This window comes from Chiloscyllium punctatum, chromosome 27 (assembly GCF_047496795.1).
Source record: "Chiloscyllium punctatum isolate Juve2018m chromosome 27, sChiPun1.3, whole genome shotgun sequence".
Classification (NCBI taxonomy): domain Eukaryota; kingdom Metazoa; phylum Chordata; class Chondrichthyes; order Orectolobiformes; family Hemiscylliidae; genus Chiloscyllium; species Chiloscyllium punctatum.
In genome coordinates this window covers 29,186,201-29,203,284 of record NC_092765.1, presented here as the reverse complement: position 1 = coordinate 29,203,284, position 17,084 = coordinate 29,186,201, and the positions used below count along the sequence as shown (strand labels likewise).

The window sequence follows — 17,084 nt, the reverse complement described above, 5'->3', positions numbered from 1 at the left end:
ATTCACATTTTCAAACTTTTGATTTCCACATCCACCCAGTCAATACCCTCAGGATCTTTTATATTTCAACCAAATTGTCTCTTGCTCCTTTCAAGTCCAGCAATCTCAAGCCTAGCTTGGCCAACCTTCTTCGCAGGAGAGCATTCCAGCTATTAGTTTAGTCAAGCTTCTCTGAACATTAACAATGCATTCCTATTGTTGCTTAAAATAAGGTCACAAAGTTTGAGAGAAGATTTGTAGCTTGGGTGCTCATTGTTGTGGTTCTGTTCGCCGAGCCGGGAATTTGTGTTGCAGACATTTCGTCCCCTGTCTAGGTGACATCCTCAGTGCTTGGGAGCCTCCTGTGAAGCGCTTCACAGGAGGCTCCCAAGCACTGAGGATGTCACCTAGACAGGGGACGAAATGGCTGCAACACAAATTCCCGGCTCGGCGAACAGAACCAAAACAAGGTCACCTAAAGTATGGACAGTACTACAGATGCATCCTCACTTGTATTCTAGATAACTGAAGCACAACCTCTCTATTTTGTCTTGAATTCCCCTCATGATAACATTGCATTAGCTTTCCAAATTACTTGCTGGACCTGCATACTAAACTTCTGCAATTCATGCACAAGGACTGCCAAATTCCTATACAGCACAGCTCTGCTATATCAATACTTAATATGCTTTTACTCAACATACCGAAACAGAATTTCATATTTCTCCACATTATATACTTTTTGTCTCAACCATGCCCAATTGTCTAGCCCATATTTTACTGCAGCTTCTTCACAACTTGCTTTCCTACCCATCTTTTGACACCAGCAAATTAGGCAAATATATCCAGTGCTCCTTCATTCAATCATGGATTTAAATTGTAAACAGACTAGGTCCTAACATAAATCCTTGAACACATTACATATTATACCTTGTCAAACTGGACAAGACCTACTCACTAGTCTGCTTCCTGGTAGCCTGCCAATCTTCAACCATGCCACAATGCTACCCCTACCAGGTCATATTTAAATCATTTCTATTTGCATTCAGTTCTCCCATCTTTATTCAAATCACACATGCATTTGGTTTCATCCCTTCTGGTCTTTGTAAATTTTTGTTTCACCTCCTATATTCTCTCTTAGTAAACTGGAGGTTACCAAAACTTCTGCTGCACTTCTTTTAAGTCCCACTTACCTTTCAAACGATACTCAGTGATGTACATTGACTCTTGGGCTAGAACACTATTTCAGAATTCTCACCCACACTTTCAAATTCTTTTACAGCCTTCTCTCTATACCTCTAATATCCCACACCCTACAAATTTGTGCTATCTGCACTGCATTCATTCTGAACGCAAGCATCGCCAAATTTAATAGGTCTGTCATTGTTGGATGTGACTTAGTTGCCTAAGCCTTAAACTTGAATACGCTTTCCACTTCACCACCTCACTTCCCTCCTTAAAACCTACTTCAGTGACCAAACTTTTGATCTACTGATCTGATCCCTCTTGTAGCTGAATGCTGTATTGTTGTATAATGTCAAAGGTCACCTGACAAAAGGAGCAACACACTGAAAGCTTGTGATTTCAAATAAACTTGAACTCTAACCTGGTGTCATGTGTCATATGACATCTGACTCTGTCCATCCCTGTCCAACACTACAACCTCCACGTTTTATAATGCTCACATGAACTAAGTGTCTTCAAAGTATGAACTGAAATTGAAATATTTCAATCTATTAAATAAAGTACTACATAGATGCTCAATTTGCTTTAATCAGACAACCACTTGATAACACTATAATTAGAAGTTCAGGAACTACAAGGGACACTTTCATCCAAATAGTTCCTTTTCTGAACACACTACTGATGTGCAGTGCCATCGTTGCTAAGTATCATTTCTTGATAAACTAAAAATAATGCTTCAGCTTTTACAGCTAAAGCCAATATAGACTGATCAACTGTGGTAGAAATATAACCATCTTCACAGAAGCCATTACATATTTTAAATGCTTTTCTTCCTTGGTGACATGGGATGACTACAGTCAAGGAGGAACTTTAAATTTTTCACCTATTTACAAAATTATATTCTTTTTAAGTGGAATTCAATAAACTCTGTAAGGAAGGACCAAGCCTTAGTAATTCAGTATTTCAATACAAGCCAGACTATTTAACAAGTGGGGTTCAACACATGAAACAGCTTGATGCATTGCCCACCCCAACACAGCTATCATAGTTCAGTTAGTTTCTATCCTGCCTACTTTCCGGCGAGTTGGGAAGAAAACCAGATATCATCACTAAGATCTATCAACGTGTGCTTATTCCTTTCCCCCCCCCAAAATACCCAGATCAGTTTTCAGGAATTATCAAAATGACAGGGCTGCCTATAATTTGACAACTCCCTGAAAATAATTACTCACATGTTCTCCAACATCACCTCCAATCTCCTTGCTTAGTTTGTAATATTGTGCAATTGTTCCAATCAACATCTCATCAAATGCCTCTACAAAGGGAGCAACCGCTGCATAAAAGAAAGAGACACCATACAGGTAGATCATCATGTGATTGTAATGCAAAAGAATCAATTCATACACAAAATTGTTCAAGATCAAAAGAATGCATGTTACCCTATAAGGATACATAAATGCAAACAGAAAATTAACTGGTTTTCTGGAATCTGGTATCAAAGCACATTTAACTTTATAAAAGGGAAATATGTAGGGATGTATAGCATGAAAGCTGATTGCAATTATTTGTAAAAGTTAGATCTTAAGTTGTCTTCATGCCCTATCCTGAATAAATTATGATAGATGCAGCTTATTACACCATATTTTTAATCAAAGTATTGAATCACTTAAAAAATCTTAAACTGAATTAGTGAACAATTTAATTTTGATTTCTCTTATCACAGCCTTATTCATCTCAGTAACTTCTCATTAAAAATATTCAAATGAAGCTTGGATTGTAATCAACCTGCTCAAATATGTTCTGACACACCTTTGAATCAGGTGGGGCTCATATCTTAGCCTTCTGATTCAGCAAGCTTCACAAAAAAAAAATCAGGTAATGTATTGAAAATGTGGACAGGTAAGTAGTGTCCACAATCAGATCAGCCAAATGGATGAGCAGACTCAGGGCTCAAACAGCACACGCTTGCTCATAAGTTGTAAGTTCATTTGCATGTTGAGTGAAAGGTTTGTCAGCAGGTAATAACTAAATCTCCATCCAACATAAAAACAAATTTTCACTGCTTGTTTTAATTTTATTCCTTTGAGAAAGCAGCTTAGGTCTTGTGACTAACACTGGAATGGCATCAACACAGCACAAAAAGGACATTTTTGAACAGAAAATTTGAAGGTAAACAGCAGCCTAACTTCATCCATATCCCGGGTTACACTAATAACAGCGAGGAATTCATGCCTATTATCTTAACCAAGAACCGATACATCTCTAAGATTAATGCAGCTGGCCAAAAAAAGACAAGTCTTTTCATAGATGCAAAGAGTCAAATCTGTTTAAGATGACAATCACGCAAACATGTCTATGAACATCAATTAACAGCTCTCTAGTCCAGAAACAAATTGAGTAGCATGACCTAACTTTAACTGGATCAATCCCAAAGCAACAATAACCTGGAAATAGAACAATATGGCAAGCTATTGACTGATTAGATTATTAGTTTCCACACTATAGGGAATCAGGCCCTTCGGCCCAACTAGCCCACCCTGCCCCACCGAAGAGAAACCCACCCAAACCCATTTCTCCACCCTATATTTGCCCCTGACTAACACATCTAACACTGTGGGCAATTTAGCATGGCCAATTCACTTGGCCTGCACATCTTTGGATTGTAGGAGGAAACTGGAGGACAGGGAGAATGTGCAATCTCCACACAGACAAGCAGGAATTGTACCCAGGATCCTGGTGCTGTAAGGCAGCAGTGCTAACCACTGAGCCACTGTGCCACCCAAAGTCAAAGGCAAACATCAAATGCAAGGCAAGGGAGGAAACTGCCCAGGTACTGGCGTTAATTTTCAATTCCTCTGTCTACAGAAGAGGTGCCAAGGGACTGGAGGACAATCAAGTTGTTACAATTTACAAGAAGAAACCCAAACCAGCTAACTACAGACCAGTCAGTCTCATTTCAGTGGTTGGAAAATATTTGAAGCAATTCTGAGAGACAGAACTAAAATCAGCCCAGGGAGAGGCAGGGATCAAACAAAAACCAGTGAGCAAGGTTTTAAGGGGAAGTCATGTCTGCCCAACTTGAAGTTTTTGGAGCGGTGACTAGGTGTGTAGATGAAGACATTGCATTTAACAGTCTACTGGACTATAGCAAAGCTTTTGATAAAATCCTGCACAGAAGACTAATAGGGAAAGTACTGAAAAAACAAACAAATACTGGAGATCACAGAAGGTCAGACAGCATCCATGGAGAGACAGCAAGCTAATGTTTGCAATTTAAAAAATTAACTTGATCTGCTGACCTGTAGGGAAATTGGATCTCCTGAAACTATGGCGGGGTACTTCTGACTTAGAGATTGTAAGAAATCTCATTTTTCAGAGCCATTTACATGGCCATTTCCTTGCCATTCAGAGCAATTTACATTGTCATCTCCTATTCACATTTTCATCCCCAATTCAGAAGTCAGTTGGAACATTGCAATTAAAAATTCTGACTGCAGCCTACAGTTACAACAAAAAAAATTCAACCAGATCTGGCCACTAAGGAAAGATTTGCATTAGATAGTCACATGCCACTCCAGAATCAGGGAGTGACTGGGATTGTCTTGTGAGCATTACTGATTGATGTAAAAATTTGTATAAGGAAGAACTATTTCCTTTGTTCAGAGCACTTCCCTGGACATGCTTCACAAGCAAAGCAGAGTGTTCAGTGTTTTGCCTAAGCTTGTATCGTACTGTGCTTAATAAATTTTGGTTGTTCAGAGAAGTTGAGGTGTTGCAGTCGCATCAGCTGTGTAAGGATGTTAGGAAAAAAAAAGTTAGTCTAGATGACTTTTCAGAACTAGAGAAGCTCTGGCAGCATGGATACCACCTGACCCACTGATCTCCAGCATGTTGTTGTTTTCAGTACAGATTCCAACATCTGCAGTAATTTGCTCCTAATAGGGAAGGTAATAGCCCATGGGATCCAAGGAAATTTGGTTCATGAATCTAGAATTAGAAGAGTAGCAGGAGGTAGAGGGAGACAGTCAAAAGGTATTTGTGTGACTGGAAGCAGTGTTCAGTGGGGTCCACAGGAATCAGTGCGGGGGCCCTTGCTGTAAATGATTTAGACTTGAAGGTAGGAGGGCTAATTAGTAAATTCACAAAAATGAAAATTAGTGGGGTGCTAAATAATGAGGAAGATAGTCTTAGATTACAAGGTGATATCAATGAGCTGATCGGTGGCAAATAGCTGGATGAAATTCTAAGTGTGAGGTAATGCACTTGGGCAGGACAAACAAGGCAAAGGAGTACCTGAAGGGTATGACCAAGGGAAGCACCAGAATCAAAAGGACTCTGGTGTGCATGTTCACCGGCCCTTTAAGGTAGCAGGACAGGTAGTGTTTAAGAGGCATGTAGATTAATGGTTTTTGAATTTGTCATCCTGTTCCTCCCCCCCCCCGTCAAGGCAAAATGCTCAGACAGTGTAGTTTTACCTCCTCCATCTTTATTTCAGGCCCTGGAGGGAGAGAGAATGATTGCCCATGTGCAGAGACATGAGTTCATGGTCTTGTCTGGAAGTACAGCTTCTCAATGAATTATTAGTCATTTTACAGGGAGAAGCATCCAGATAAGACAACATACATATTGTTTGTAACGATCACCCAATCAGCGAGTGTCAATAGTAAAGATTAAGCCATCTGCCATTACACAATGAATAACTGACTTCACATAATGAATACTCCTCACCTTGTTAAACTGACCTTTCATACTGAATGCTACCTCATCTTGTTAAATGGCTCTACATAAAATGCTTTTCCACCTTGTTAACTCAGCTGAATGTCATGTTTCACAAAACTCAGAACTCTTTCCCTACCTACTAATACCCTATACATATTCTCAAATCAGCCAAGGTACAGAATTAAGAGCAAGGAGGTAATGCTGGAACTGTATATAAAAAGTTTGTTAGGCCAAAACTAGAGCAGTTCTGGAACACAAGCCAAATGTGACTGCACTACAGATGTTGCAGAGAAGAAATTCCACAATGTTGCCTGCAGTGGAGTTTTAGTAAAAGGAAAGATTGGATAGACAGACTGTTTTCCTTGTAGCAGAGCAGATTGAGGGGTTCGTGATTGAGATGTATAAAATGAGGACGACAGATAGGGTGATAGTGAGGCCTGCAGATACTGGAAAGTCAGAATCAGCAGGTCAGGCAGCATCTGAGCAGCAAGGAATCAAAGGGATAACCTTTCATCAGCATTGGTAACAACAGGAAAAGTGGGAAGAACGCTTTCTCCACCCCCCCCTCCCCCTTTGTGGGGGGGAATCAATGATCAAAGGCACAAATTTTAAAATGTTAAGGAGGTTTAAAAGGAACATTAGGAAAAGTACTTTCACCCAGATGGTGCTGAAAATCTGAAAGTAACTGCCTGTTAAGATAGTAGAGGCAAAAATCCTGAAAATATTTAGATGTATAATTTCAATGCCAAGGCAAAACAAAGCTATGAGCAAAGTGCTGGAAAATGGGATCAGAATAGTTAGATACTTGTTTTTGACCAGTGCACACACAATGGGATAAAGAGCTTTTTTCTGTGCTATAGCCCTTTATGACTAAGCTTTCATAGACCATTCAAATTCTATGTCAGAACAGACAAGTTTAAATAGTTTCAAGTCAAAATACTTGTTTGCCATTACCATCAGATCCACATTCTGCATTTCTACTGGATTCCAATGTCTCCAGTCGTAAAACAGCTTTCTCTAACCTCTGCACAAGGGCCTCCATGTTTGCCATTGTTCAACCTAAAAAAAGGGAAAACAAGTCAATAAACATGACCCAAACATCAAATTTAAAAAGACTACTTTTTTTAAGAGAAGTGATTCATGCGTGGAATGAACTTCCTGAGGAAGTGGTGTCTGTGGGTATAGTTACAATGTTTGAAAGACATTTGCAAAAGTACATGAATAAGAAATGTTTGACGGGATAGGAGCTAAACATAGGCAGGTGGGAGGAGTTTAGTTTGTGATTATGGTCTGCATGGACTGGTTGGATTGAAGGGTCTGTTTCTGTGCTGTATGACTAACAGTACTGGCATTGGATAAGCAATCTAAAACTGTAGTGGAGGAGTCAAAAACGACGAGGTAGAGTGGGTGCCATCAACACAAACCTGAAAGAAACACTACTTTTGGATAACGTTACCAAAATGGAGAGAGGAATGAACACTAGACAAAGTTAGAAAAAAAAAAGACATCTCTGACATAGTTCAAGGATAGCTCCACTGCACTGGGCAATGGGTATCACTGGAGAAGTGTGCTTGAGTGTGTCAGATACAATGCAAAAAATAAAATAGCAGTGCTCAGTCACAGGTGGTCAACTATTGATTTTAGTCAGAACCATTACTGTGTTAATGCAAGGGTGGACACCTGTTTGAACAGATCCATTTAGTGCAAATTGGATAGGCAATACATTAAACTCTCAATCGTCAATGTCCTCTTTAAAGAAGTGACTATAGTGTGCAAGGCTATAATACACAAAATGCTTTTCATTCAACTAGTTTATGAAAGATAGCTTCCATCTGTGATAGCTGCCTTTCACGTTGGTCAATAAGGGAACAGTTGTCAGAATTGGATCAAGAATAGGAGGTCAGTCATAAAACAAGCTTTTAAAACGCTAGGAGTGAGGACCCCTTATAGTTCCAGATCAGTTTAAATTACAAGTTTTGCTGATCTCCACATTCCTCAAACTGTGAAGTCTTAGTGCTGTTAAGCCACATCTCATTACTCTCAGTTCACTAATTCTTCAGAAAAGTATTGATCATTTAAAATTTCACAAATGCCTTAAATTTTTACAAATTCCAAACCAAGACACTTGGACACTTCCCATTATACTGTCCACACAAACCCAATTACATTTAAATTGTTATTTTGGTGGGTACCTCCAATCCAACATTATACAAAGAAGGAAAAATTTAGAGTTAATACACAAGTTCAGTAATTACTCAGGTTCCTTTAAGTTCCACCACAAAATCAACTTCATATTCCCACATCTTTCTTAGTTGATGCGATAACAATTCCAAATCAAAAATCTGACTACTTATATGGTTCCAGAAATTGTAAACAAACTGCTCAAAGTTCAAGAAATAGATCTAGACCCACCAGTTTATACATAGAGATGATCCACCAGACACAGATCAGGACTTTTAACCCCAGGATCCAGAAGAACATTTCCAATTAATCAGAAGCCAGATGACTGGTCACTGATCTGTCACATGCAGGGTCATCCAGCAAGGAAACAGCTAAATAGCTTGTGACCTTTCAAGGTATTTGATATGTTAATTTCCAAGCATACTTGCATAATTTCCAAATCAGAATTATATGAAGGATGGATATGATTGCACTGGAGAGTAGATTCAGATTAAGAGAGTGATATTTATCAGTGCAGATTTGATACGCTGAAGGACCTCTACTGTCCCCAATGATTCAATGAATATCCACGCCAAGTGTTTGCATGAAGAAAAATTCAAAGCAAAGCTCCATGTGTCACAACCCCCTGAAAAATATTCTGCATTACACTATCCCCTTGCTCGCCAAAAGAAAATTTTAAAGCTACCTTCCTGCTTCACATAGCAGGGGATTCTTACATAGGCATCAGAACTGGATGGACTGATTTAATTCTCACCAACCCAAAGAGACAAGGGCCATATGGCCAGAACTATTTCTTCACCAAATGAGTTGTTATATAAAAAAACAAGGAATTTAATGGAGGTTTACTGAACTCTTTGGCTCCCCTAATACCTGGATAAACTTTAAGTCTACTTGGCAGGCAGAAAGGAAGTCACTAGTGACACTACTCATGGGAAATGCACATGACCACCACACTGGTGGATTTTATTACTCTCAACTCAATTCAGAAATGGTCAATGTTGAGACACATGTTGGTCTACAGTTAGTACTGTCAAGAAACATATGGAACAGAAAGATGAACCATCTCTGTTGGTTCAGATGACCCCGGAGCCAGAATTTTCAGGACTGCAACATATATGACCTTACATGTAAACATTTGGAACTCCTTTTATCAAACAACTGATGCTAGATAAATTTGTTATATTTCAAAAAATAAATAAATATATTTTCAATCAAGGCACAAAGGCTCACAGGAGGTTGCAGTTCAGCCATGATCAGTTGGTGATCTATTTTGAACTTCACCTCAGTTATAACTTTAGTTCTTGACTTGATGAAAGCACATGCCATTTTGAAAGAGGAGGGGCATGAATTCAAAAGCAACAAAACCATACCTTTAATGAAATGTTCACTTTCCAGTGAAAGTTTGCTATTGGTATTGCATCAATGATTTGTTTCTACAAACTGAAGAGTTGCTCTTCAAATGAAGAGTTTAATTTTTCAGAGAAACTACGAAGTTTTGTGAACAGAGGCCATAAGATGGACTACAGAACAATTTGTAAAGGGTCAGATAACTACTTGTTTCTATGATCTCGTCAGGGAATATGCATACTAAACATGCTCATACAGGAGTTATTACAAAAGTGTGTTGCATTTGTTTCACAATTTACACTCCACATGAAGTGCTATCAAGTCAAATTAACTTTCATTTTGGTTCATATCTAAGCTTCCTTCAGCACAAGTTACAGAAGAGTACTAACAAAGTGCTCATAGCCTCAAAAGAACTGAATTATACCAACTGTTTATTGATTTTCTTCCAAAGTCCAAGGGCCATATTTTACTTTCCTATTGCAATGCTATTCTGTAAACTGTAAAATAAAGCAAAAGGCTGAAGTTTTATTAATTGGAGGAATTAGTAATGCCTGCAGTATAAAGTTCAGTATGATCCACGCAATTTTAATTCTGCTGGCTGACCTGTTAATAAGTAGATTGCATGATATCACTCTGCTGATCTCTCCTGTTGCAATCACAAACTACAATGGACAACTCAGAGCATAATGTTCCACAAAGAACAAATTCAAATTCATAATAAAGGCAATAAATCTGTTGTCATTTGGTGATAAACAGAATGTTGGCCTTGCCATTGATGTCTGCACTCCTTTTTGAAAAATAAAGACACCAATTCTAGTTACCACTTTAAAACAGGTAATATCATGTATTGAAAGTCATATGATCATGCCACTGTCTCCATTATAATTAAATATATGGTTCTTATCAGAATCAAAGTCTGTAACTGTATCATCCTTACATCTGCTTAAAAGTATTTCATTGAGGAAATAAAAGACTTTTAAAGGCTTAAAAGTGGGTTACATGAACCAATTTCAGCTAAACATTCATCTTAAAAAGTAGCATTTGAAATGCTTTCAGAGCTTCTGTACTATGGTATTTTCCATTTACCATATGTCTAATTATAACAGTATAATTGACAACACATCCAATTTAAACTTTTCAGCTTCTGCTAGGAAAAATTAAACTGCCTGCTCGTTTGAACAGCAATTTTACCATAATTTGTAGAATTGAATTATCAATACTATACGTGCAGCAATTTTTATCTTGAAAGTGAATGTTTCTTAAAAAGATACAGTTTTGTTGCTCTTGATTTCATGCCTCTCCTCTTTTCATCATGGCATGTGCTTTCAACAAGTCAAGAAAAGTTATAATTGAGGCAACGTTCAAAGTAGACCACCAACGAAACAAAATCTACCACAAGGCTAAACATACTGGAGACTGCTTAAATAAATAGTTAACCAACAGTAGGACCACTAGATGAGACATTCAACAGCACATATTTGGATGAAGTAAATGTTTTGCTTTTTTGAAAAAGTCAAAGAATGCCCCAAAGAGTAAGCTTTCAGCATTAAAATACTTATCAATACTTAAAGTATTGTCAAAACTAATGAAACCAAAATACAAGATCTTTAATACATGCAAATTACTCAAAAGACTAATTAACCCTACAACCCACCCTCCCATCCTGGCCCCACCCCCCTACAACCCACCCTCCCATCCTGGCAGCTTCCCCTGCCACTGCAGGAACTGCAAAACCTGCACCCACACCACCATCCAAGGCCCAAAAGGAGCCTTCCACATCCAAAGTTTTACCTGCACATCCACTAATATCATTTATTGTATCTGTTGCTCCCGATGCGGTCTCCTCTACATTGGGGAGACTGGATGCCTCCTAGCAGAGCACTTTAGGGAACATCTCCCGGACACCCGCACCAATCAACCACACCGCCCCGTGGCCCAACATTTCGACTCCCCCTCCCACTCTTCCAAGGACATGGAGGTCCTGGACCTCCTTCACCAGCAGATGTCTGGAGGAAAAACGCCTCATGTTCTGCCTCGGAACACTTCAACCCCAGGGCATCATGTGGACTTCAACAGTTTCCTCATTTCCCCTTCCCCACCTCACCCTAGTTCCAAACTTCGAGCTCAGCACTGTCCCCATGACTTGTCCGGACTTGTCCTACCTGCCTATCTTCTTTTCCACCTATCCACTCCACCCTCCTCCCTGACCTATCACCTTCATCCCCTCCCCCACTCACCCATTGTACTCTATGCTACTTTCTCCCCACCCTCACCCTCCTCTAGCTTATCTTTCCACACTTCAGGCTCACTGCCTTTATTCCTGATGAGGCACTTTTGCCCAAAACATCGATTTTACTGCTCCTCTGATGCTGCCTGAACTGCTATTCTCTTCCAGCACCAGTAATCCAGAATCTGGTTTCCAGTAACTGCAGTCATTGGAAATGATGGTTAATCAGGTAAAAACAATCAAGTGGTTTGCATGAAATGTACAACCCACAATTTATTTTTGATTCTACAAGTCTCACATTTGCCATTAAAACATTCCTCCTAAATGTTACATGCCAGCTGCAGCAAGTTAGGACAAGCAAAGTTTAACCAACTCTTTCATAAAAAGGTAGAGTTTTCAATCTTTGTTACTTTGCTGCAGCAGCCTAAACATTCATGCTATAATTTACACTGCATCTTGTGTGTAGGTTTTAAACAAAACTCTTTAGAGAGAGATTCAAAACTTAAGTCATTGATTCACAGTAATACTCCCCTCCAGATATAGTACATTCCAACTGAATGCAGACATGCAGGAAAAGAAAACCACAACTGAAAAATAACCACAGGATGACACTAAATCCATGCCTAAAAAAAAATCAAGTTTTCTCATACTTTAAATTTTTTTTCAGGAACTTTTGAGCTTTAGTTATTTTATACACTTACTTAATTGCAAGGTCACCGTTAAATTTCAATCTATTCTGTCCAGGACACAGCTCGTAGAGTTAACACCTCCTTTACACCATCACCAGAGGCATCTTAAAATGTATTTGGAAAAAATCCACACAAAATCACTGAACAAATAGTTAATCCTGTCTCACAGGCTTCAACTTCCAAACATGATCAAAATATTGCTACATTAGCAGAAGACCACCGTTGTCCAGAAAGAAAGGCTAGGACTAAATCAAAAATAACCGCTCCTTGTGACTCACCAAGCCACAAGTCAAGTCAAGTCAAGTCAAGTAAGCAACAACTCCTTCCAGCAACGATTTAAATCCCGAGTGTGTAAATTATTTACATACCCCCATTTCACACACACCTTCCTGTCGTCATGGAAACCCCGGCCCTACCCCACAAAGCCCTCCCTAGTCATGTACCTGAAAACGTAAAAAAAAACCTCAGAACACGACCACAATATAACAGATAAAGCGTACAGAACCGAATAGAGAACAACAGCGACTGGCACTCATCCACTCGCGTTAAAGAAGCTAACTCTTAAAACAAACAGTGCATTCGAACAAGCAGCACAGTACCCGAATGCTCCCCACCCCAGCCACTCACCTGAGATCGAACTGCTCTCGCTCCTCCAAAACCGTCGCCGGAAATACCGCCAATATCCCACAACACCCCGCGCCACCCCGGACCCAATTTCCGCTATCGCCTAATAAGGGAAAAAAAAGGCCTTTCGGCCGGAGCGAGTAGAAGATCAGAGCTCAGTTATCGGAAATAAGAGGAAAGATCATTTGAGGAAGTAAGAGGGAGGGGCTGTATTTACTTTATAAAGACATACACCATTCTTCATTCATTGTCGAGGTCTTTTTTGCTTCATGACAATTTTGACAGTGTTGAAAGTTGTCTGGTTAACATCTACGTTTACGTGATTACAGGTTTCTTCTAATCTTAACTCTCATCTGTTTCTGTTTAAATATTCCTCCGCCCTGAAAGAGCAAAATACAACAGCAGATTGTTTTTAAGGATGGCCACCTTGTTTATTTTTGCAATTTCTTGATTACTCACGATTAATGTTTTACTGAAATGCAATATTTCCGCATGAAACAAAAGTATGGGTAAGACATTCATGTCAATTACCTAATTTGTTTTTCTAAGATAGAAGGAAAGATGTAAAAGGCACCTAAGGGGCAACTTTTTCCACGCAGAGGGTGGTGCGTGTATGGAATGAGCTGCCAGAGGAAGTGGTGGTGGTTGGTACAATTACAGCATTTAAAAGGCATCTGGATGGGTATATGAAAAGGAAGAATTTCGAGGAATATGGGCCAAGTGCTGGCAAATGGCACTAGATTAGATTAGGATATCTGGTCAGTGTAGACGAGTTGGACCGAAGGGTCTGTTTCGTGCTGTACATTGAGTCTCTATGATTCTAAGTAAGAACTTACTAAAGTATATTCTGGATGACTAAAATCTACAGTTTTCTCACCAGGTGTTTAGTCTGCCATCAGACATACTGACTGTTTAGAAACCTAATGCTAAAATGAGAAACGAGCTGTTATAAAGAGGAAAATGTATATAAACAAAAAAATACATTTCTCTGAATGATTCATGTTGCACTTGTGTATCGAATAATTAGTTTTACTGACTTGATTATAGCATCTAGTGGTTATGAATGATTGAAGGCAAAGATTAACTTACCATTCTAAAGAAACCATGTTTTAGTTTTTTTTAACAAGGTAGACAAGCAGGAGGCTGGGAGAACGCAGCAAGCCAGGCAGCAGCGGGAGGTGGAGAAGTCAACGTTTCAGGTGTAACCCTTCTTCAGTGTCCTTGGATTCCAGCATCTACAGTTTTTTTTGCCTCTTAGTTTTTTTGGTCTCTTAGTTTTTTTTTACAGGTGTGGGTTATGTGCATTCTAAGGATGCAATGTGAGGGACACTGCCATTTTAATTCAGAATTTATTCAGTCGAATACTAAATATGAAGAAAATTCCATAAAGTGAACCATAAAGATAATCAGAAACATAAATGACTTGAATGATCAGTAAAACTATGTACAACAAAAAAATTTAGATAATCAGACACTGACTGTTGGCAACTTAAAAACAACAGTATTTTGAGTACACCCAACTTTATCTCTCTTAGTGCCTCCAATGTTTCTGGTGTCTTGTGTTTCATGTTAGACTTCCAGTAGGCAAAAAAATGCTCTAACTAAACAGCCAAAATGCTGCTACCCATTTCCTAACTTGGAGAAAGTCCACTCACCCACCATTCAAGGTACTCAATGATCCACATTGGCTCCTGATGCAACAACACTTTTATTTTAAAGTCCCATCTTCAGCCTCATCCCTTCCTTTCTCTAGGATCTCTGTACGCACCTGGTCTGGGCTTTCTGCCTCCCTTCTTTTAATTGCCCCCCTTTGGTAGCAATACGTGTGGTTACTGGGTGTAAAATTCTAGAATCACTCATACGTCTTGTCTCTCCTCCATTAAGGCAAATCTTAAAACCAACTTTTTCACTTGTCCTGATATCTTCACTGTCCAAGTGTCAAATTTTGGAACATTCCTAAAGTTAAAGGTGCTAGATAAATGCAAGTTGTTGATGTTGTTGCAAAATAATAATCTGCCAAACACTATCTAATCAGCAATTGATGAAAAAAAACTATGAATTCAGAAATGACGCAACTGGTTTCATAACACTTTTAAAGGAAAGTTTAGAAATACTTCAAAAATAAAATTGCATTAATTTATTGGCAAAAATTGTGGAAAGTTGTAGGCAAGCCCCTTGTTTCCACAGGCGGTGCCATACTTAAAGCCCAGCTATGCATCAGACCATAAGATTGTAAGACGTGGCAGCTGAAGTAGGCCATTCCTCCCATCGAGTATGCCACACCATTCAGTTAGTTCATGGTTGATCTAATAATTTTAACCCCAGGTTGTAAGTTTGCTCGCTGAACTAGAATATTTGTTTTCATACGTTTTGTCACCATGCTAGATAACATCATCAGTGTGCCTCCAGTGAAGCACTGGTGTTCTGTCCCACATTCTATTTATGTGTTTTGGTCTGTTACGGAAGGTGATATCATTTCCTGTTCTTTTTCTCAGAGGTTGGTAAATGGGGTCCAAATTGATCTGCTTCTTGATGGAGTTCCGGTTTGAATGCCAGGCCTCTAGGAATTTCCATGTGTGTCTGTGTTCAGCCTGTCCTAAGATGGATGTGTTGTCCCAGTCAAAGTGGTTTCCTGCTTCGTCTGTATGTAAAGATACTAGTGATAGTGGGTCATGTCTTTTGCTGGCTAATTGGTGTTTGTGTATCCTGGTGGCTAGTTTTCTGCCTGTCTGTCAGATGTAGCGTTTGTTAGAGTCCTTGCAGGGTATTTTGCAAATGACATTTGTTTTGCTGGCTATTGGTGTATAGGGTCCTTTAGGTTCATCAATACTTGTTTCAGTGTGCTGGTAAGTTTGTGGGCTACCATGATACCAAGGGGTTGGAGAGGTCTGGTGGTCATCTCCAAGATGTCTTTGATGTGGCTATAGTTAATGGGCATGTGGTGTTTACTTGTTTGGTTTTGTTGTTTAAGAATCGGTGAACTGTGTTTATCGGTTACCCGTTGTTCTTGAACAAACCGTTTAAGTATTTTTCTTTTGCCGCTCATAGCTTTTAGGTGCTGCAGTGTGTTGTGGCTTGTTTAAATAATGTCCTGATACAGCTCTGTTTGTGGGTGTTGGAATGATTGCTTCTGTAGTTAAGTATCTGGTCTGTGTGAGTTGCTTTCCTGTAGATGCTTTCTGCAGGTCTCCATTAACTCTTTGTTCTGCTGTGACATCTAGGAATGTTGTTCTCCTCTTTTGTAGAATTTATGCCATAAGGATGTTGTAAGTTTCCTTTAATTTGTTCCATTTTGTGATGACAAAGGTATCATCCACATAGGGCAGCAAGGTGGTTCAGTGGTCAGCACTCTGCCTCACAGCACCAGGGTCCCAGGTTCGATTCCAGCCTCGGGCGACTGTTTGTGTGGAGTTTGCACATTCTCCCCGTTTCTGCGTGGGTTTCCTCTGGGTGCTCCGGTTTCGTCCCACAGACCAAAGATGTGCAGGTCAGGTGAATTGGCCATGCTAAATTGCCCATAGTGTTAGGTGCATTAGTCAGAGGGAAATGGGTCCAGATGGGTTACTCTTCGGAGGGTCGGTGTGGACTTGTTGAGCCGAAGGGCCTGTTTCCACACTGTAGGGAGTCTAATCTAATCTCTAATCTTATAGTGGACCCAAAGTTTGGGTTGCTTCGTGGGGAGGGTTGTTCGATTGAGTCTCTGCATTACTGTTTCTGCTAAGAAGCCTAATATTGGTGAGCCCACAGGTGTTCCATTGATTTGTTTGTAGGTCTTGTCATTGAAGGTGGAGTGAGTAGTGGGGCACAGGTCTACTAGCTTGAGGATGTTGCCCTTGCTGTTGAGTTGGTGCTATCTGGTATTTGTGTCCTTGATTTGTCTAGTAGTGCGGTCAGTGTTTCTTTGGCCAGGCTGATGTTAATTGATGTGAACAAGGCTGTTACGTCAAAGGAGACCATTATTTTGTCCTCTTCTATTTTGGTATCTTTGATGACGTTCAGGAATTCTTTGATAACATTAGGAATTCAGGATCACAACTATATTGAAGAAGCTTCCTAAATCAAGCAAAATTAATAAAACAGATCTCCAAAAAATGAAGCCTGATGGACCCAACACACCTTGCTTCTTTGGATTA

General features: G+C 39.5%; 1 protein-coding gene across 1 annotated transcript in view; it reads right to left on the bottom strand.

Annotated features, from left to right (window-relative positions):
* Window positions 1-13,032, bottom strand: part of cap1 (CAP, adenylate cyclase-associated protein 1 (yeast)) — a 47,300-nt gene extending 34,268 nt beyond the window's left edge. Inside the window, exons 1-3 of the mRNA XM_072548413.1 lie at window positions 12,955-13,032; window positions 6,838-6,942; window positions 2,397-2,497 (exon numbers count right to left, since the gene is read on the bottom strand). Of these exons, the coding sequence (XP_072404514.1) occupies window positions 2,397-2,497; window positions 6,838-6,934 (198 nt within the window). The 5' untranslated portion in view covers window positions 6,935-6,942; window positions 12,955-13,032. The remainder of the gene's footprint in view (window positions 1-2,396; window positions 2,498-6,837; window positions 6,943-12,954) is intronic.
* Between the last annotated feature and the right edge of the window lie 4,052 nt (window positions 13,033-17,084).